This window comes from Oncorhynchus kisutch, linkage group LG3 (assembly GCF_002021735.2).
Source record: "Oncorhynchus kisutch isolate 150728-3 linkage group LG3, Okis_V2, whole genome shotgun sequence".
NCBI lineage: Eukaryota > Metazoa > Chordata > Actinopteri > Salmoniformes > Salmonidae > Oncorhynchus > Oncorhynchus kisutch.
The window spans coordinates 23,195,154-23,215,721 of NC_034176.2; the positions used below are offsets into that span (position 1 = coordinate 23,195,154).

General features: G+C 46.8%; 2 protein-coding genes across 8 annotated transcripts in view; one reads left to right on the forward strand and one right to left on the reverse strand.

Moving 5' to 3' along the window:
• LOC109878277 (myotubularin-related protein 3-like) overlaps positions 1–14,962 on the forward strand; it is a 30,547-nt gene extending 15,585 nt beyond the window's left edge. For 3 of the 7 annotated variants that reach the window (XM_020470523.2, XM_020470530.2, XM_020470538.2), the window contains 16 exons: positions 1,543–1,625; positions 1,745–1,911; positions 2,018–2,114; positions 3,257–3,370; positions 3,644–3,855; positions 4,097–4,228; positions 4,435–4,546; positions 5,047–5,242; positions 5,433–5,618; positions 5,904–6,074; positions 6,408–6,553; positions 7,170–8,862; positions 9,074–9,184; positions 9,346–9,434; positions 10,560–10,586; positions 11,196–14,962. In XM_020470523.2, the coding sequence (XP_020326112.1) occupies positions 1,543–1,625; positions 1,745–1,911; positions 2,018–2,114; positions 3,257–3,370; positions 3,644–3,855; positions 4,097–4,228; positions 4,435–4,546; positions 5,047–5,242; positions 5,433–5,618; positions 5,904–6,074; positions 6,408–6,553; positions 7,170–8,862; positions 9,074–9,184; positions 9,346–9,434; positions 10,560–10,586; positions 11,196–11,373 (3,714 nt within the window). In that variant the 3' untranslated portion in view covers positions 11,374–14,962. The remainder of the gene's footprint in view (positions 1–1,542; positions 1,626–1,744; positions 1,912–2,017; positions 2,115–3,256; positions 3,371–3,643; positions 3,856–4,096; positions 4,229–4,434; positions 4,547–5,046; positions 5,243–5,432; positions 5,619–5,903; positions 6,075–6,407; positions 6,554–7,169; positions 8,863–9,073; positions 9,185–9,345; positions 9,435–10,559; positions 10,587–11,195) is intronic. The other 4 variants (XM_020470544.2, XM_020470561.2, XM_020470553.2 and 1 more) reach the window with 3 other exon arrangements.
• Positions 14,246–20,568, reverse strand: part of LOC109878325 (citron Rho-interacting kinase) — a 119,281-nt gene continuing 112,958 nt past the window's right edge. Inside the window, exons 30-39 of the mRNA XM_031819239.1 lie at positions 19,312–19,447; positions 19,050–19,189; positions 18,836–18,928; positions 18,495–18,603; positions 18,158–18,286; positions 17,879–17,959; positions 17,650–17,728; positions 17,163–17,336; positions 16,545–16,836; positions 14,246–16,380 (exon numbers count right to left, since the gene is read on the reverse strand). Coding sequence (XP_031675099.1) covers positions 16,357–16,380; positions 16,545–16,836; positions 17,163–17,336; positions 17,650–17,728; positions 17,879–17,959; positions 18,158–18,286; positions 18,495–18,603; positions 18,836–18,928; positions 19,050–19,189; positions 19,312–19,447 — 1,257 coding nt within the window. The 3' untranslated portion in view covers positions 14,246–16,356. The remainder of the gene's footprint in view (positions 16,381–16,544; positions 16,837–17,162; positions 17,337–17,649; positions 17,729–17,878; positions 17,960–18,157; positions 18,287–18,494; positions 18,604–18,835; positions 18,929–19,049; positions 19,190–19,311; positions 19,448–20,568) is intronic.

The window sequence follows — 20,568 nt, forward strand, 5'->3', positions numbered from 1 at the left end:
GGAATGGCAGCAGGCAGGTGTGAGTGCATCTGCACGCACAGTGAGGTGAAGACCTTTGGAGGATGGCCTGGTGTCAAGAAGTGCAGCAAAGAAGCCAATTCTCTCCAGGAAAAACATCAGGGACAGACTGATATTCTGCAAAAGGTACACAGGGATTGGACTGCTGAGGACTGGGGTAAAGTCATTTTCTCTGATGAATCCCCTTTCCGATTGTTTGGGGCATCCGGAAAAAAGCTTGTCCGGAGAAGACAAGGTGAGGGTTGCATGTCAGCCAAGGGAGTGGGCTCACTCACAATTTTTCCTAAGAACACAGCCATGAATAAAGAATGGTACCAACACATCCTCCGAGAGCAACTTCTCCTAACCATCCAGGAACAATTTGGTGACGAACAATGCCTTTTCCAGCATGGAGCACCTTGCCATAAGGCAAAAGTGATAACTAGGTGGCTCGGGGAACAAAACATTGATGTTTTGGGTCCTTAATCCCATTGAGAACTTGTGGTCAATCCTCAAGAGACGGGTGGACAAACAAACAACCCACAAATTCTGACAAGCTCCAAGCATTGATTATGCGAGAATGGGCTGTCATCAGTCAGGATGTGGCCCAGAAGTTAATTGACAGCATGCCAGGGTGGATTGCAGAGGTCTTGAATAAGAATGGTCAACACTGCAAATATTGAGTCTTTGCATCAACTTTGTGTAATTGTCAATAAAAGCCTATGACACTTGTGAAATGCTTGTAATTATACTTCAGTATGCCATAGTAACATCTGACAATATCTAAAGACACTGAATCAGCACAGTTTGTGGAAAACTTTTGGCCACGACTGTAGGTGTGATTGAGAAAGCTTAGAACGGATCTACCAATTATCAGGCTAGATCTATAACTTACATTTTTATGTGAATTTGGTTGAGTTGCCCACGAAGCTACATGTTGGATCTCTTCAGTATAATACTGTCGTTTTGGTGGTATTTGCCTAGATCAGATGAGGGTTTAATAGACAGTAAATATGAGGCGATAGGGCTGCAGATGAACATTTACTGCACATTGATCCAGCAGTTTTACGTACTGAATCAGTACACGAGGGAAGCACATCAAATCGGAAGGCGGTGCTAAAGGAGATGTGAAAATGGCAACCTTTGCCTGGGAAATGCTATTTGACATCTAATGCAGCTAGTTTGCAGCTGTGAAGGAGTATTATGTGCTCAGATTTTCAAGGTGACAGCAGTGTAGCCTTTAGTTCTCCTGGCATGATCGGCATTATCACACTTAACGTGAAACATTTAACTAGCCTACTAACTTGTTTTGAAATGTAAGCATTTTGTTGGTGGTGATATTGCACAAGCATTTACTGCATGTGCTTGTGACTTCTGCTCTTACTTTAGGATGTCCCCTTGTGTGACTGTAGAGCACATGTAGGCCTAGAGCCTGAAACTAGCTTATTTGTTTGTGCAAGAGAAAGTCAGCTTGCTGGTCTGGAGATTGTGGTACACCAGAGTGTGACTGTTGTGTTCCTGTGTCTGTGTTTATTCTCTCACCAGGTCCCTCTGCAGCTCATAGAGACTGTGGAGTGTCGTGACATGTTCCAGCTCCATGTCACCTGCAAGGACTGTAAGGTCGTCAGGTAGGAGGACCAACTGAAACAATACACACATGCATATTGCGTGCAACATTTTTGCTGATGTTCATGTCTTGGTTTAGGCCTATAAGTTAGTATGTATGATTGTGCTGCTTGTCTCCCAGGTGTCAATTCTCCACCTTAGAGCAGTGTCAGGAGTGGCTGAAGCGGCTGAACGCTGCGGTCCGCCCTCCGTCTTGCTTGGAGGACCTCTTCTCCTTCCCCTTCCATGCCTGGTGTGTGGACGTGTATGCCGGGGAGAAGGAGCAGCACGGGGAGCTGTGCAGGCCAGGTACATAGACCAGGACACCGGTGTCCTCAGACAACCTCTACTCAGATCCTTCCCGTCATTTTGGCTAATCTCATCTCTCCTCATGTGTCCCTGTGTGCTCTGTTAGGAGAGCATGTGACCTCCTGGTTCAAGAATGAGGTGGAGAGGATGGGCTTTGACACTCAAAACGCCTGGAGAATATCTGACATCAACAGCAAGTTCAGGTATGAGCAGCTGACAGCCTGCATCCTACAGGGCTGATCTGAATACCAGGCCTCCCAGGGTAGTGCCATGATAACTGTCTGCTGTCACCCTGCTGCACACACTGCTCTGTGTGTCTGATACAGAGGCTGGTTGTACTGTTGTCCTCCACTGGTGAGGTGCCTCCTGTAGATAAGGACCTTGTCCAGGATTAGGTGTCCAGGAATAGGGACTTTTTAGAGGCATCACTCAGCCTGTGCCCCCCTCTCCTCCTGTTCTAACCCCTGCCCCCCTCTCCGCCTGTTCTAACCCCTGCCTCCCTCTCCGCCTGTTCTAACCCCTGCCCCCTCTCCGCCTGTTCTAACCCCTGCCCCCCTCTCCGCCTGTTCTAACCCCTGCCCCCCTCTCCGCCTGTTCTAACCCCTGCCCCCCTCTCCGCCTGTTCTAACCCCTGCCCCCCTCTCCGCCTGTTCTAACCCCTGCCCCCCTCTCCGCCTGTTCTAACCCCTGCCCCCCTCTCCGCCTGTTCTAACCCCTGCCCCCCTCTCCGCCTGTTCTAACCCCTGCCCCCCTCTCCGCCTGTTCTAACCCCTGCCCCCCTCTCCGCCTGTTCTAACCCCTGCCCCCCTCTCCGCCTGTTCTAACCCCTGCCCCCCTCTCCGCCTGTTCTAACCCCTGCCCCCCTCTCCGCCTGTTCTAACCCCTGCCCCCCTCTCCGCCTGTTCTAACCCCTGCCCCCCTCTCCGCCTGTTCTAACCCCTGCCCCCCTCTCCGCCTGTTCTAACCCCTGCCCCCCTCTCCGCCTGTTCTAACCCCTGCCCCCCTCTCCGCCTGTTCTAACCCCTGCCCCCCTCTCCGCCTGTTCTAACCCCTGCCCCCCTCTCCGCCTGTTCTAACCCCTGCCCCCCTCTCCGCCTGTTCTAACCCCTGCCCCCCTCTCCGCCTGTTCTAACCCCTGCCCCCCTCTCCGCCTGTTCTAACCCCTGCCCCCCTCTCCGCCTGTTCTAACCCCTGCCCCCCTCTCTGCCTGTTCTAACCCCTGCCCCCCTCTCCTCCTGTTCTAACCCCTCTCCTCCTGTTCTAACCCCTCTCTGCCTGTTCTAACCCCTCTCCTCCTCTCCTCCTGTTCTAACCCCTGCCCCCCTCTCTCCCTTGGCATTGCCAGGCTGTGCTCCAGCTATCCGCAGCAGCTCCTGGTGCCAGCCTGGATCACAGACAAGGAGCTGGAGAACGTGGCAGCCTTCCGCTCCTGGAAGAGGTTCCCGGCCGTTGTGTTCAGGTGGGGCTTTCTGTCTTTGTGTAGCGTTGTTAGTCAGTGAGAGAGAACAGGGATAGGTTATCTGTGAATACAATGCAAAGCGAGGACAACTCCTTTCACCCCGAGGTGTGTTTCATGAGTAGGGAGGCTTCCATCTTTGCATATGTATGTTTTTTTGGACTCAATCCTTTTCCTTGTTATTGACTCCAGATGCCAAATGGATCAGAGTTGCTCCATGTTGTTTTACCACACAGTGCAGTCTGTTCTCCTGACTGTCCCATGCCTTTCCTCCAGGCACCAGAGCACTGGGGCTGTGATCGCCCGCTGCGGCCAGCCGGAGGTCAGTTGGTGGGGCTGGAGGAATGCAGACGACGAGCACCTGGTCCAGTCCATCGCCAGGGCCTGTGCTGTGGACTGCAGCTCCCGCAAACACCTGGCAAACGGATCCTACATCAATGGAACCAATGGCATCATCGGCACCAATGACCTCGTGGACACTGACTTCGGTCAGTCCACAACACACAAACATGCACACATTCTCACACCCATACCGTACACACAGAGTGCTGAAGCAGCACCTTCCCATCTGTTTGTGTGGCTTTGCTGCAGACACATGGTTGTGCAATGTGGGCCTGTCAGGACTTGTGCTGGTCCCTCTTAGACATTTATTACCGCTTTTATTTGATAATACTGACTGTCATCACCTATGCAGAGATTTAATTCCGGTGGTGTCTCTTCGTGTTTCAGAATCGTCCCTGACGAACAGCTCGGAGGTAGAGACGCTGGCCATCCAGCCACAAAAGCTGCTGATCCTGGATGCCAGGTCCTATGCAGCCGCTGTGGCCAACAGGGCCAAGGGAGGGGGCTGTGAATGCCCAGGTAAGATGGCTCATCTCTGGGCCAGTGGATCCAGGAGACTGAGGTCAATGGGTTTGCATGGAAGCATGTTATTGTCAACTTAATGTCAACAGAAAAACTGTACAAACTCGCAATCTGTACTGTTATTTTTCTGCCCTAGAGTAGTTGTTTTGGTATTAATGATATGTTAATTTGTCACAAACTGACTCATCTCCTCCTCCATACAGAGTACTACCCCAACTGTGAGGTGGTGTTCATGGGCATGGCCAACATTCACTCCATCCGCAAGAGTTTCCAGTCCCTGCGCTTCCTCTGCACCCAGATGCCAGACCCGGCCAAGTGAGTTGTGCCTCTAGCACTGCAGTGGAGGTCCATTCCGACTAGGCTCACAATCCAAGATGATTTACAAAAGCAGAGACCACCTACTCCACTCCAGTTTGTTGCCATGGTGGCTTAGTAACTGTACTAACCCCAGTTGGGTTTTAGCCTTGCCCACACATCTGGTTCTGGTTTAGGAACCCGGCCCAGCCCACATCTGAACTTTCACATTCCACTCTGCCATTTGTAATTGAATCAAAATGTCTCCCTTGAACCAAGAGTATGTTGTTGAAAGTACTCAGACTCAATAATAGTAAGCCCTTTTCATAACTATGGTCAAATTCAATTAAACAGACATATTAAACATACATATTTAAGAGCCTCTTGCTCGTCACATTTAGAGGTCTTTGGTTTGTCTTTATCTAAGATGAGCTGTTGTGTTTATAAGTCAGTACTTGGTGTGACTGAGTGTATGGGAGTAGTTTGTGTACACTACAGCTTAACTGGCTCTCCCTCTGTAGCTGGCTGTCTGCTCTGGAGAGCACCAAGTGGCTGCAGCATCTGTCTCTGCTGCTGAAGGCTGCCCTGCTGGTGTTGAACGCTGTGGACCGCGACCACAGACCTGTTCTGGTGCACTGTTCTGACGGATGGGACCGCACGCCCCAGATCGCTGCCCTGTCCAAGCTCTTGTTGGACCCATACTACCGCACCATTGAGGTAGGCTGGCTGGGACGATCATTGGGCCCCGTTGATCGCTGTATTGGAACATTTTTAGGTTGATTAACAATTAGACATAAACAGGGGCACATTTTAGATGGCTGGAATAAATGCATGTGCGCCCCTCTTAAAGTATAACATCCATTTTGACTGAAATGTATCTCTTGCTGTTGATATGATTTTTCTACAGGGTTTCCAGGTGCTGGTGGAGACTGAGTGGCTGGACTTTGGCCATAAGTTTGCTGACCGCTGTGGCCACGGAGAGAACTCAGAGGACCTGAACGAGCGCTGCCCGGTCTTCCTGCAGTGGCTGGACTGTGTTCACCAGCTCCAAAGGCAGTTCCCATGCTCCTTTGAGTTCAATGAGGCCTTCCTGGTAAGGAGGATGACCATAGACCTGAATAGGATGGAATCAAACTCACTTAGTCAGGAATTGGATGCAACTCAAATGTGTATATTTGGATTAGTATGAATGACAGTCAAATGTTGTTGGTTTGAGTTACTGTTTTTATCTAGCTGATCTGTAATTACCCTGGAGTGTTTTGTAATATTTTAGGCTCCGAGATGCATGGCATTTTTTACTCACTATCATTATCATACCTGAGATTTGAGCATGCTCCGACATGTTTGTGTGTTTCTGGTCCTGTGTTTGTCTGTGCAGGTGAAGATGGTGCAGCATTCCTACTCGTGTCTGTTTGGCACCTTCCTGTGCAACAGTGGGAAGGAGAGGGAGGACCGTCAGGTTCGGGAGAGGACCTGTTCCGTGTGGTCACTGCTGCGACCAGCCAACCGCGCCTTGAGGAACATGCTCTACTCCTCCCACTCCGAGACTGTATGTCTGCTCTCTGTTTGCTCACCCCTTTATATTGGAACATTCCTCCATGCCTTTTATACAATGGGGGGGGGGTACTTCTAGGGGATGCCCCAGAGTGCTATAATTTATTATTTTTGTTTACTTTAAACGTTCATGGTCCTAGAACTAAACTTTAATTTATTACACAAACAATGTCATATCTATTTAAAACTGTTTTTGTGGCCACTTTGTTGACATGGTACTGTCTTGCCTTGCTTGCTCAAGTGTGAATATTTTGCCCATCACATACATTAATATTTATGTTCAACCCCCTGCATATTCCTATATCTAAAGTTGGGTCTGTTGTTGTAGGTGCTCCACCCAGTGTGTCATGTACGTAACCTGATGCTGTGGACGGCAGTCTACCTTCCCAGCTCCTCCCCCACCACGCCCTCTGACGAGTCGTGTGCACCCTATCCTGTGCCAGGTGCCAACCCTGAGGACACTCCCCTGGGCAGGTGAGCCTGCCACTCTGCTCCCTCTGATGTAAGATAGACCCAGGTTTCGGGCACCACAGCCAGAGGGACCTCGCTCTGTAACCTGCTCTATAACCAGCTCAGATGCCTAATTGCTTTCACTCACACAATGATCAGTCTGGGAGATGCAAATAGTGTTATCCTCTGCTTATTTAATCTCTCATGACTTTATCAGTGTCTTGAAAAGATAAATAAGTTGGTTGAGGCAGTTTACAACAACATACCTCAAAGTATTTTTGTAGCCATTTGTTATTGACGATAACTGTGGACGTGTTTCAAAAACAGTGCTGAATCCGTTCCATTTTTTTTTCCTCCAAGATTAACTTTTCCTTGATCAATAGGTTATGGGGATACATTTGATTACAACACAAATTTAACATAGTCTTCTCAATCACTTGAGCTATGCTTCGCTCCATATTTTCCATTTGTGGACATGCATGTCTTAATCCTGAACACTATAATATGATTATCTGATTATATACACAGCCTCCACTTCAATCATGAGGCCTCAATGATACAGAGCCATTGTTTAGGGATTAAAGGCAAAAAAAATTCCATGTGCTAATCAACTCAATTAATCTCTTTCCTCCCTCGACAGACGTCCGAAGACCCGTTCCTTCGATAACTTGCCCAGCGCATGTGAGCTGGGGAGCTCGCTTGCCCCCAACCGGCGCTCCAGTGACCCAAACCTGAATGAGAAGTGGCAGGACCACCGGCGCTCTCTGGAGCTCAACATCGCTATGGGGCCTGACGGAGGGGGAGCTCAGGAAGGGCGTGCTAACGGCCAGCCTGGAGCAGCAGGGCCTCAGGCAGGCACGGCCGACTCTGAGCCGGAAGACAGCCCTGAAGGAGGGCAGATTGAGCTCAGAGACAGAGCCTCCAAGGGGTTGTTAGCAACAGGAGAAGAGCTTGAGCTCTCCATTGAGCTGGCTGTGGCAGAGGGACAGATGGAGAACATTCTCCAGGAAGCAACAAAGGAGGAGGTTGGTGCCGATACTCAGAGAGAAGCTAACGTTGCTGCTCCTCCTATTGCCGTGGCTCAAACTCTATTTGATGCTAATGTTAATGGAAGAGAGACGGAGAAAGAGGCCAGCACCAGTGATGGTAAGGCTGATAAACAAAGTAACATCAATGGGGCTGAGAATCAGACGGAGGCTACTATCACTAATGGGCATCACCCAGAGAAGGGCACAGATGAACCTGAGGAGGAGTCTAGTGTCTCTCCAGGCAGTTCCACAGACGTTCCAGAGGAGCAGGAGCTGGACGTTCCAGAGGAGCAGGAGCTGGACGTTCCAGAGGAGCAGGAGGTGGACGTTCCAGAGGAGCAGGAGGTGGACGTTCCAGAGGAGCAGGAGGTGGACGTTCCAGAGGAGCAGGAGGTGGACGTTCCAGAGGAGCAGGAGGTGGTAGAGAAGCAGGAAGAAGTGCTGGTGAAGCATGTTCTGGAGAACCATACTGCCCAGGAGGAGCCAGACCACAACCCTAGCACCAGCACCCCCAGCCCAGCCCACGCTGCCCTTAGAACTATGATCAATGGCTTTGGAGAGAGGACACCAGTGGCTGCTGAGAATCACCTTCCACCAGAGCTGAAGTCCAGCAGACATCTCTCAGAGGTCCTGGTGCAGGCTGACAAGAGGGCCTCCCTCATGGAGAGCTCAACAGAGACTCTGACTGAAGAGGCCTGCACCAGGCCAGAGGCCCCAGGGCAGGTACCCATCTGTGCAGGCCCCCAGCCCTGCTCTGAAGGTAGGAGTCAACCCCCCTGCCACAGGAGAGTGAACGGGGAGGCAGAGCCAGAGCAGGGGGCACCCAGGACTTCAAATGGAGGACACAAGCGGCCCTCCGTCAGTGCCTTCCAGTCTTTGAGTGCTGATCCCAGCAGGGAGGGACCGTGTAATGGCGAGAGCTTGGAGGGGGAGCCCTGCAGTGGCCCTCACTGGGCCAAAGTGAATGGGGAGCGGGCCCCACTGAGCCGCCAGGTATCCCTGGCCTCCTGCAGCTCCCTGACCCACCACCGCCGGGGCAGCTGCTCCCAGCACCGCTGCCTCCATGCCCTACTGGGGCGCCCTGCCGCCACACCCAGCCCTGAGCAGCCGGCCCGCAGTCACCTGGACGATGACGGGCTGACGCTCCACACGGACGCCATCCAGCAGCGGTTGAGGCAGATCGAGGCAGGCCACCAGATGGAGGTGGAGATGCTGAAGAAGCAGGTGCAGGAGCTGTGGAGCCGCCTGGAGAGCCATCACCACGCAGCGTCCCTCAGGATCAACGGAGATCTGGGAGACGAAGTGGTAAGACCCGGCCTCGTCCTGCAGAGAGACGACTTGGCAGTTAAGAGCTGTGACTAAGTGATTTGAGTGAGGATTTTCAAAAATGATTTGATCAGACTGACAGTGCTGGAACTAGACATTTGAGGGGAGAACCACTTTAATTGTTAATATTTAGTCAGATGTGAAATTCCAAAGATACTGAGTTTCTGTTATCTCATTCCCTCCCACTCAGACCTCAATGACAGACTCTGAGTATAACCTGGATGCTAGCTGCCTGTCCCGCTGCAGCACAGAGCTCTTTTCCGAGGCTAGCTGGGAGCAGGTGGACAAGAATGACACTGAGGTAAGCTGCCTGGCAGAATGGGATGCTACAATAGGGGACCTGGAGGAGGGGTGGAAGATGAATGATGGACTATAGTGGCTGTAGAGACTGGGAGTTCACAGATAAAGTTTGGCTGACCTTAAGATGCTAGCTGAGAACTGCCATTTGGCTGCCTGTTGCAGGTGACCCGCTGGTACCCGGACCACTTGGCAGCCCAGTGCTACGGGTGTGAGAGTAGGTTCTGGCTCGCCACCAGGAAGCATCACTGCAGGTAACCAACCACAGGCTTTTGTCCTTGCTATGGTTTGAACCGGGCCTTGGCTGCACTTAGACACACTGCTATCACTTCTGATGTGATGAGACTTAACTCAGGAGACACTGCCTCAGTTCAAGCTTGTTGATATCAGTTTTCTACTCATTTTTTTTATTCCTTCCCCCTGAGATCCTGCTGCTGTTCTGTTTGGGTCTTTTTTTGCTTTGTGATTAGCCTTATGCCCGCAGACATCTGTAATAGAATGACAATTTTCATTATCATTTATCATGACCATTTTGTGAGAGAAGACAAACATTTAGTTTTCTTCATGGATGTTGTGGATGTGCTTATGAATGGGACAGATCTGCCATGCAGGTGCTGTAGTGTCTGCATTGCCTCTTTTGGTTTTCTCATTTCCTCATATTGTTATCCTTTCTACTTCCCTGGTACTCTGGGCCAATGTGGGACAGCTTCAACATGTTGCCACTGCTATTTAGATTTCCACGGTGCTCCAAAAGCTGCATATCTATAAGCTGTCTGTACCTTTTGGTTAAGCCATAGTCAGCAAATTAGTTTACCAGCACCATTTTGGTCCCTGTCCAACAGAATGCTCACAATGCCACATTGTAGCCTACAAACAGAGCATTTTAGTTTCTTCCATGTTATGCCAACTGGAGCTTTTACAAGGCGCCTTGTGTTTGAGCCCAGGTGTAAAGGCCTTACATGACAATTAGCTTGTTGGCAATATGTTAACATTTGGGCTATTTGTGACGTTTGCAAAACTGTTTAGGGCTGATTGCAAACTTCTAGTGAAATGTAGAGATTGTTTGAATGCGCAGTTTAAATCAAGGCCATTCAAGACCGACCTTTTCATAGTATGTGCTACTGGTATCACCCAGTCAAGACCACAGTGAAGGAACGTTTTTGTATCTGTGCTGTAATGGGGGCAGCCTATGTAAAGAGGTCTAGTGTTTGTTATGCATGGAACTGGGAAAGTAGGGTTTCTACAGTATCTGAGTGATTGTAATAGGGAGAGATGTTGTCTGTATTAGCAGTGTAGACTAGATGAGAGCAGTGTTTGTGAGTCTGGTCTGGGCCACACTGATGGTTGCTCTTGTCCATTCTGTACCCTCTCCTCCACAGTGACAGGGAGCCTGTCCAAGAGGTCTGGTGAGATACGGCTTCACTGTCCCCTCTCTCCCCTCTCACCTACCTTCCCTCTAATCCTGCATTGCTCCACCTTTTTGGTTGACTTCATCCTAACCTAACCCACCCCTTACCTATTGGAAAACCACCCCGCTCAGACACTTTATGTTGGCAGCATTCTCCTTAAAGTCAGATGGCTCTCACATGACCGTGATGGCCATCTCCTGTCTGGTCATGTGGAAGGTATGAGCATGAAGCTGAGAATGCCTGGCAGTTGTCTGCAAATATGTATTAACAACTCATCTGTTTTTCATGGCAGTGCAAGGGGTGCATTTAGTGAGTGGCTATAGGGGAAGTTTTTGTTTTCAGGCCTTTTGCCAATACTTCCACCTGGAAATGTCTAATCAGTGACCAAAGTGTTGAGCCACTAGTCTGAAAACATACAGGACCATGTCAGGTTTTCTTATCGGGGTGTCAGTATAACAAGTTATGATGAGTATAAAGATTGTGCGCTACATATTAAATCAAAGGGTCTTACTTTTAATTGCTGCATGGATTTTTCTCTCATATCCACTAAACAGCCCCTCTGTGATGGAGACTGAACCTGTGCTGTCTCACTGTCTCCCCCTGTAGGAACTGTGGGAATGTATTCTGTGCCAGCTGCTGCGACCAGAAGATACCCGTGCCAAGCCAGCAGCTGTTTGAGCCCACCCGTGTTTGTAAGACCTGCTACGGCAGCCTCCAGATCAATACAGCTCCCAATCCCATGGAACTGGAGCTGGAAGAACCCATCACAGCCAGCTCCAACTAGGGCCCTGGGAGGGGCTAGGCCGAGCCCCCCCAGCCAATACTCAGCTAGCCACTGACACGGTCAGGCACTCTACTGATGAGCTCAGGAGCTGCAGAATGTCCCATGTACGTGTTTGCTGCAAAATATGGATTTTCATGTATATAGGTCTGCAATGCCAGATGTAGTGGAGGAGGTGAACAAGGTGTTTTTGCTAGATGCTAAGCACTTTGAATGGTGGTTATGCACAGGAATGGACAGATTGATGGAAGGGTGTGTGACGACACACAGAGGACTGCTGGTAGTGTTTGTCGACGTGGTGTAGGACTGGGGCAGCGATAGAGCAAGGATAAGCCTGTCTGGTCCTGCTGTCCAGGGGGGGCACGAGAGGGTCATCTCCGAATGATGCTGCAAAGTCTTCTTGAGGGCTTGTGTTCATTTTTTTTTAAACCCACTTATAGTTTTCTTACAGGAGTGGTACCATCATCCATCCCCTAGGGACTTTTCTGAAGCTCCAGTGCTTCAGAAACCACTTCTAGTGTCTAGAATAGGGCTGGACTGTGTTGGCAAGACCTTCCATTGACTTCTGGGGAACACCTGGATGAACTTGGGCAGAATTTCAACTTGAGTTATGTGTCTGAAGTTAGGACTCTGCCCTAAGCAGTGAGGGTATTTGGGAGTTACTGAGATCTAACAAGTGTTCGTTTTTGAATTGCATCAAAGTATGAATCCTCTCATAGCTGGTTCCATTTTGCAACTCTCTTGGCGTGAATAGGTGCCACACACTAATGGTAGACGGTGTAGATAATGTTGACAGCTGGTATTATGACAGAGCTTCTGAACCAATGCCGCGTTCAAAACAACTGGGAACTCAGATCAATCATGTCAGTGATCGTCAGGTCGGAAAGTCAGAGCTCTAGAAAGAGGCCTGAATGCCCAAGTTGGAATTCCGAGTTGGATGACTGTTCACATAGATTTTTACCAGTCGGAACTAGTTTTTTTAACGAGTTTCCAGTTGTTTTGAACGCGGCATAAATTTAATTTGGCATTGTCACTTGTTTTCAGAGACCTAAATAAGCTCGAGGAGAGGCTGTGGAAATGCATTCACTTACTCTGCCCATCACTTCAAATTAGGATGACCCCCCCCCCAATTTACCCAGCAGGCACTTGGCACATGGTGGCACTGAAGTGGACATGACATCACGTTCAATCCATCACAACCAGGGTTTAATAGGAAGTGGTGTAATGGTTGTCATGGGGTCACTAAGGGATGTGCTTTAGTCATGTTACTGTATCAGTGTCCTCCTGTGATGACAGGAACTCATTTACCAATGTGTCCTCATCTGCAGGATGGGTGAATTATTACCCAACACTGACTGCTTATTTAGTAACTAACTTCCTTGAACATAATGAAACAGCCCTAAAATATTAAGTTGAGTCATACATGCATCACAATCTTTCCCTTTGAACATCCTCACCCACCATTGCGTCATGTCCTATATAAACCGAGGAAGTGCTGGATAGTACAAGGGGATGAAATGTATAGCACTGTGTCTCTGTGGAACATCCAGTGTTGTTCTCTTAGCTGGTTTTCTCCTGCTGAATTGAGAAGTCACTTATTTCATCTCTCTTCAATAAACTCCTCTCAGATACATTTTTGTAACATAAATAATATATTCAGATAAGTATATAGCGTTTAAGAAACGATGTATAGAAGAATCCTTTTTTAGTGGCTTACCAAATTAGTCACCATAAACCTTTTCATTTGTATCTTTTGCTGATTGCTGAAAAAAAACTAATTTCAACCTGTTGGAAACAGGAATCTTTATTTTTTTAAGGGGGCATGTTCCTGTTTTGATGCTGCAGTGGTTTTCCATTTTATTGCGATCAGTACCTGTTTTCATTATTTATTGATGTTGTATTCTTGAATTGCTGTCTCAAATTTAGACAATTACATTGCCACAGGATAATCAGTGTTTATCAGTAGTGGATCTTAAGGGCCGCGAGAAAAGATGGCCCAAATCGATGAGATTCCCATGCACTGACAGAATGGTGGTCAGAAACAACAACCTAATACTATACCCCCACCTCCCACTCACATACGGTCATGCATACCCCACTCATATACAGTACATGTACCACACTACCTCTACCATACAGACAGGAGCTCCACACACTCATACATGCACACAGATATTCTCACTGTGCTTGTAGTAGTTGATATTTGCTTTTCAGATGTTCGCCATCAATATTGGCCTTTGTTATTAATGATTTTGGAGTTTTACGAGAATTAAATGTACAAATACAACCCTATACGATGTCAAATTATATCCTTCAAGACTGCCAATCATTAATAATGCCACTTGTCGTACTAGCAGGACACAAATGAATCACGGGATTTCAGCAATTGTTATTATTCACAACTCTCTACCTGATCAGCAGACTGTGTGAAAGAGCCATGTATAGTTTGGACAGCCATCTTGTAAAACCATCTGAGGGCTTAGACCAAACTCTTGACTTTTGATCTCTTTCAATGACTCCTGAATAGCTTATACTGTGTACATTTCAATGGCTGGACTAAGTGCTCCATAGCTTCAGATCTCAAAGCCATGTGGGTCTTTCTGGTCATACTTTCCCAAACTGAGGTTTAACATTGAGGGCTAAATTAGTTTCAGAGTAATGCTCCTTTAGACACTCATTTACTTCTGGCTTCCATTAGTGTCCCTGTTGCACTCTGGCAAGGCTAGAGGCTTGTAGGGCAGTTTCACCATTAGTTGTTTTGCATAGCATTTCAGTTAAAGTAGACACTGCCACAGAAATACATCAAACAATAAAGCTGAAAATGAGTCTTCTATTCAGTATGTCACCCACAGAAGGACTCCCATGAGGGTTGAGCCTGTTTTTTTCTTTTGGTGCTGTTGTGGGGCATAGCTGGATATGATGATGGGAGTATGTGGAGGGGTTGGATTTACACATTGTCTGTCTGGAGGAGCCCTTACACTTTGTCCAGTTGGGTTTTTGAGTTATTTTGATCTTCTTTGGCTTTCATTTCTCTTCCCTCATGTGATTTTAAGAAGCTGTCCATCACGTAGTTCCCCATAGGAGGCATCCCTGCAATGGCCCAGGAATCCGGTGTAAATGCAAGTGTTTCCGAGCGTGTGTGTCAGAGGGAAACTGGTGCCAAGCAGTTCTTATACAGGCCTTTAACAAAGCAGTGGAGTCTGCTGAGAGACGGCTCATAATAATGGCCCGACCAGCGCAAATGGAATGGCATCAAATACATGGAAACCATGTGTTTAATCTATTTGAAACTATTCCCACTCCAGCTATTACCATGAGCCCGTCCTCCCCAATTAAGTTGCCACCAACCTCCTGTGTAATAAAGGGATAACTGTGCTTTTGATTTGTTTTCCTCCTTTACCGTTATTTTAACAAGCACTTTCAACCTTCTCATGTATCGTCGGTCGCAGAGGACTTTGTAGCTGTTTCCTGTAACAGGACATAGCAGTTTCTTGTAACAACAAGTGCTCTTTTTGTTTAGAATGTTCATTTTTGTTTTGCTGAATTTACTTTAAAGAGCATTACATTGATGTAGAAATAAAGAAAAATAAAGTGGGCTATTTCCATTGGTTATTTGCTAGCCAGAATAATTTCTCATGCAAAATGAAAATATGTAAGCTGTATGGTACATATCTTGACACATTGCCAGGGTAGCTCAATCATCTTTAATGTACGTACAAAAACCTTTAGTTGTCTTGCAACAATGTATACTTATTGAATACAAATTCATGTGACTACATGACAGAAACACAAACCAAAAATCAAGGTTAAAAAAAAAGCAACTGCTGCTCTAAATGACTCATGCTCTTCTGTGACATGTAATATTTTATCAATTGAAATAGAAGCGATAGTGACGAACCCTGAAGATTACTGGACTTCATAGTTCGTTCACTGCACAGAAGTGAGAACAGGACATCTGTACCATAATAAGCAGCTGCAGGCAGCAGACTAATGGTCAGCCAGCTCCACTGCCTGCTGGTTCAAATCAAAGACTAAGTTTATAGGTGTATTATTCTTCTTAGGCTACAAGTGTTCCTTGTATTAAATATACTTAACATTTATTTTGTCCATTTAGTATGGTAAGACTAACTTATTAAACAATCATATGCAATTAGATATCAAAGTCCATTTAATAAAAAGAAGACTGGTCATGTAGAAACAATGAATTTGGAATCCTGCACAGTTAGGGCTCTATTCAGTCTTTAAAGCTAAAGTGTTACAGATTCCATGATAGAAATGTAAAGGTAATTCCAGATTGAGCCGACATGCAGCGTTTACCGTGAATGCAGTCTCCGCTAAACCACTAACATTGCTTATAAATTTCAATCATGCTGTAAAGCTGAATTTCTGCGATGCAGATTGACTAGAGCCCTTAATTTCAAGTTCAATGTGAAAAGCTCATGAGTATTGCCTTCTCGGAACCCATATTATTTGTACAGTACATGGGTGATTAAATGTTGGCATGATTGACCGTCCAGAGAAAAGCAAAAATTACAGTATTGCATCTGGGATGATGAAGATGAGATTTTGAGATGAGATTTCTCTCCCTGCAACATCATTAGAAACACGTCCTTAAAAAATATAGACTTGGCTGTACCAGCCTACTATTCCCTTTTCGCTATAAAAACTGGAACAATATTTACAACTTTGATTTTAGTACTTATAAAGGTTTATATCCTCGACCCATTAGATCCACAGGGGTTCCCTGCTAATGCTGCTCTGTTGAACAACTATCTGCCATAGGACCATAGCAATGAATACACATCAGAAAGGACAAGATTGTCAAAGGACATTTCCCCAGTGCAATAGTGTGTTGGCAAATGAATCCAGATTGCACTATATACAGGCGATGGGTTTTCTAGTTGGTCACCCTTAGATGGTGTAGCCATGTGCAGAGTGGACAGAGGGTCACACAGCTCCTCTCTCCTAAACCTCTCCTTGTGTTACTCACACAGACGACTGGTCCCACACCTAAAATACAGAGATAGATAGCCATAGAAACTCGGTCACAGAAGATCAACTCTACTCATATGTAGTACTGCACTATTGAGTGTGCCAGCTTTACAATCGATCATAAAAAAACATTGGGCAGTCGATGTAATTGAGATTTTCCTAGTGTGGCTGTGTAACTGTACCTTGTTGACAGGGGTGAGCTGTGTGCGGCGGTCAGAGCCGGAGTGGAGACGTTGGCGGTCGTCAAACCTCCCAGGGGACCTCTCTCTGCGGCTGTCCAGTCTGGGGCCTGGGGACTTCTCTCTGTCCAGGGGGCGCGCCGGGGACTTGTCCCGCCGGAACTCAGTTCGGCCCTCCCGGAAGCGGTGTGGTGTGCTGGGCTCACGGTGAAGCCCCTCATGGCTGCTAGGACCCGAGGCCAGACGCTTGGAGATGTGCTCTGTGTATGTAGGTGGTCCTCTCTTACTGGGGCTGCTGTAGATGCCAGAGCAGAAGACAAATGTATGGAGACAAATAGGCTGTTTCAGCTCAAATGAGACAAAATTCAGATCGATAAAACCATGACTACAGATTTGGGCTTTAATTGAAACAATGGCTAAAATATATTTGGCTGCCAAACTTTGCTAAGTATCAGCAATGAAAACTCAACAGCAGGTGGCACTGTATACCCTTCCAACATTTAGCATTAGACTTATAACCCAGTGTTTACTTGTATGTGCAAGTATTACCCTTTACCATAGAAGTAGTTGATGGTACAGGGCCATTAGCTAAAGGTTTAGAACATGACAGGGAGAGCTCACCCGCGGCTAGAGCCGGTCCTCTGCAACTCCCCAGACTCCCTGACCAGGTTGCCCTTGCAGCAGATGACCCGCAGCTTGTTCTGGTAGGAGGAGGCCAGGTAGATGGCCCCAGAAGAGATGGCTGGACCCAGGTAACGGGGGTTAGGGATGTCCAGGTGGGCTAGCACTGGAGGGCTACACACAGGTACATAGAGAGGCAGGGTTAGGATTAAGTCTGGAAATACACTACCCAACATTCAATTCAGTGAGTTGAGAGGAAGTAATAACATCATGCTTAATGGCCTACTGGACAAATAAATCAATAACGTCTGCCATTTAACACAATGGATGAATAGAACAATTAGCATCAGGCAGGGAACATTATTGTACTATGTGTTATTCTCAATTTGTCTTATTGATTGTGGTTACATACTCAGATGGATACTGATGCATTTGTCATAATCAAGTTGTTATTGTGTAAGTTTCTATTTCAGTTGTTTTCCTTTACCCAAGCGCAGCATGTCCCTGAACCTCGATCACATCCAAAGAGTTCAAATATGTCACAAACAGGTAGGGCTCTCTGTAAGCTGTGCAAGACCGAGAGGAAAGGGATACATTACAAAAGGCATGACACACACATTCGTAGCACGTCATGACAATATTGCGTCAAATCCACCACAACGTATACCACTTTGTTAGAAATGTACTGTATGAAGACAAAGCTTTTCTATACACACCGAAGGCCAGGGGCAGACGACTCCATTTGATCTCTTCGGTGCGGCTCCTTCGTCCATATGCGTCCACAAACACTCCAAACTCTGCGACAGAACAATGGTGTAGAAGAATGCACCTTGGAATGTTTTACAATCATTCTGTGGGCAATATACAGTACATAGGTTGTGTGTGGGAAATACAACACACTATTTCTTCCAATATGTACAGTAAAACAGGTAATACAATATCACAGATGTTAAGATACATTTATTTAAATAGCAAAATGTCAAGGCAGATCTCACCATGGAAGCAGAGCAGGTACTCCTCCTTCTGCAGAGTGCTGGTGACCTGCATTATGGAGATGGGGAAGCTGTGGCAGGAGGAAGCAAACACCGCCGAGGCCAGAGACACATCCTTCTTATCCAGGAACTCTACAGGGGTGACACAGAGTACAACACGCTCTCTCTCACAGATAAAGAAACGTCATGGGAATGATTTTGTGGCATCAACCTTTAAAATGTGCAGTAGAGTGGCTAATTTACATGTAGCACTTTTGGATTGGCAACATTTCATTTCTTGGTACACATGAGTTCCAGTGAGAAACTGTACAGCAAAAGAATCTCCCAAAATCCCACTAACCCTCCAGAACATACTGCTTCATCTCAACCTCATAGAACTTGTTGGTGCCGATGATGATGCTGTAGTTGGTCAGGTGGAGGCAGCTGCAGGGCTCCAGAGTCTCTATCTCCTGATAGAGGGGTGGAGGAAGGAGGGCGTTAGGGGACTAGTGAGGGAATACAACTGATTAACTGATAGGAGGAACAGATTTTCTTCAGGTAGAGTTCAATATAAATTAGGTACATGTCTAGTCACTGTGAGCTGTCTTCAGGGTTAATTAAATGTCCTCTGTAACCAGAAAATGTTGTGTTTATCATTCCATCTGATTATTTGTGTGTAGTGCACATTGAGGTGATACTCACCTTGCGAATGCAGAACTTGTTGAGGTTATCATTGTAACGCAGAATTGTAATCTTGTTCGGCATTGCAGCACAGATACAAGGCCCATTATCTATCTGTAGACAGACAAATTCACAACATCAGCCACATAGCTAGCATAAGGGATAAACATTTCTTCTGCCAAGGGATAACCAACTGAAACAATGTCCACAAACCATTGAAAACCAGTGGACTTACTCTGCCTGCAGAGAAGAGGTGGCAGCCCTTGACCGTCTCAAAGATAAATGGTTCCAGTTCAGACTGGGCAGGCAGGTGTGACTGGGCCAGAGACTGCTTCACCTTTTTAATCTCCACCAGACACAGCGCCCTCTCATCCCCTACAGGCCAAACACAGACATTACACCTCTATTCAATTCAGTCTGACTGACAAATAAATTAGACAGTAGTAGACTATGTATATGTGCTGTTATCACTGGTGGAGTCAAGTCGGCTGTCTCACCAACAATCATCAGCAGCTTTTCATGTTCTTTCATGATGTGGATCTGGAAGACGGAGCCCAGGCCAGGGATGTGGGTCAGGGAGTTCTTGATCAGATTCAGGGCGTACAGACCCTCCTCAGAGCCCACTAACACTATCTGTGGGAGGGGAGAGGCCAGACTCACATCACTGAGAGTGTATTGTACACTGTGGCACTACATGAAGTGCATATACAGTACCAGTCAAAAGTTTGGACACACTGACTCATTCCAGGGTTTTTCTTTATTTTTACTGATTTTTACATTGGAATTATGTAGTAACTAAAAAAGTGTTAAACAGATTCTTCAAAGTAGCCACTCTCTGCCTTGATGACAGCTACAGTTGAAGTCGGAAGTTTACATACACTTAGATTGAAGTCATTCAAACTCGTTTTTCAACCACTCCACACAATTCTTGTTAACAAACTATAGTTTTGGCAAGTCGGTTAGGACATCTACTTTGTGCATGACACAAGTCATTTTTCCAACAATTGTTTACAGATTATTTCACTTATAATTTACTGTATCACAATTCCAGTGGGTCAGAAGTTTACATACACTAAGTTGACTGTGCCTTTAAACAGCTTGGAAAATTCCAGAAAATGGTGTCATGGCTTTAGAAGGTTCTGACAGGCTAATTGACCACATTTGAGTCAATTGGAGGTGTACCTGTGGATGTATTTCAAGGCGTACCTTCAAACTCAGTGCCTCTTTGCTTGACATCATGGGAAAATCTAAATAAATCAGCCAAGACCTCAGAAATAAATTGTAGACCTCCACAAGTCTGGTTCATCCTTGGGAGCAATTTCCAAAAACCTGAAAGTACCACGTTCATCTGTACAAACAATAGTACGCAAGTATAAACACCATGGGACCACGCAGCCATCATATAACTCAGGAAGGAGACGTGTTCTGTCTCCTAGAGATGAACGTACTTTGGTGAGAAAAGTACAAATCAATCTCAGAACATGACCATCATTATGTTTGGAGGAAAAAGGGGGAGGCTTGCAAGCCGAAGAACACCATCCCAACAGTGAAGCACGGGGTTGGCAGCATCATGTTGTGGGGGTGCTTTGCTGCAGGAGGGATTGGGGCACTTCACAAAATAGATGGCATCATTAGAAAGTAAAATTAAGTGGATATATTGAAGCAATATCTCATGACATCAGTCAGGAAGTTAAAGCTTGGTCGCAAATGGGTTTTATGGACAATGACCCCATGCATATTTCCAAAGTTGTGGC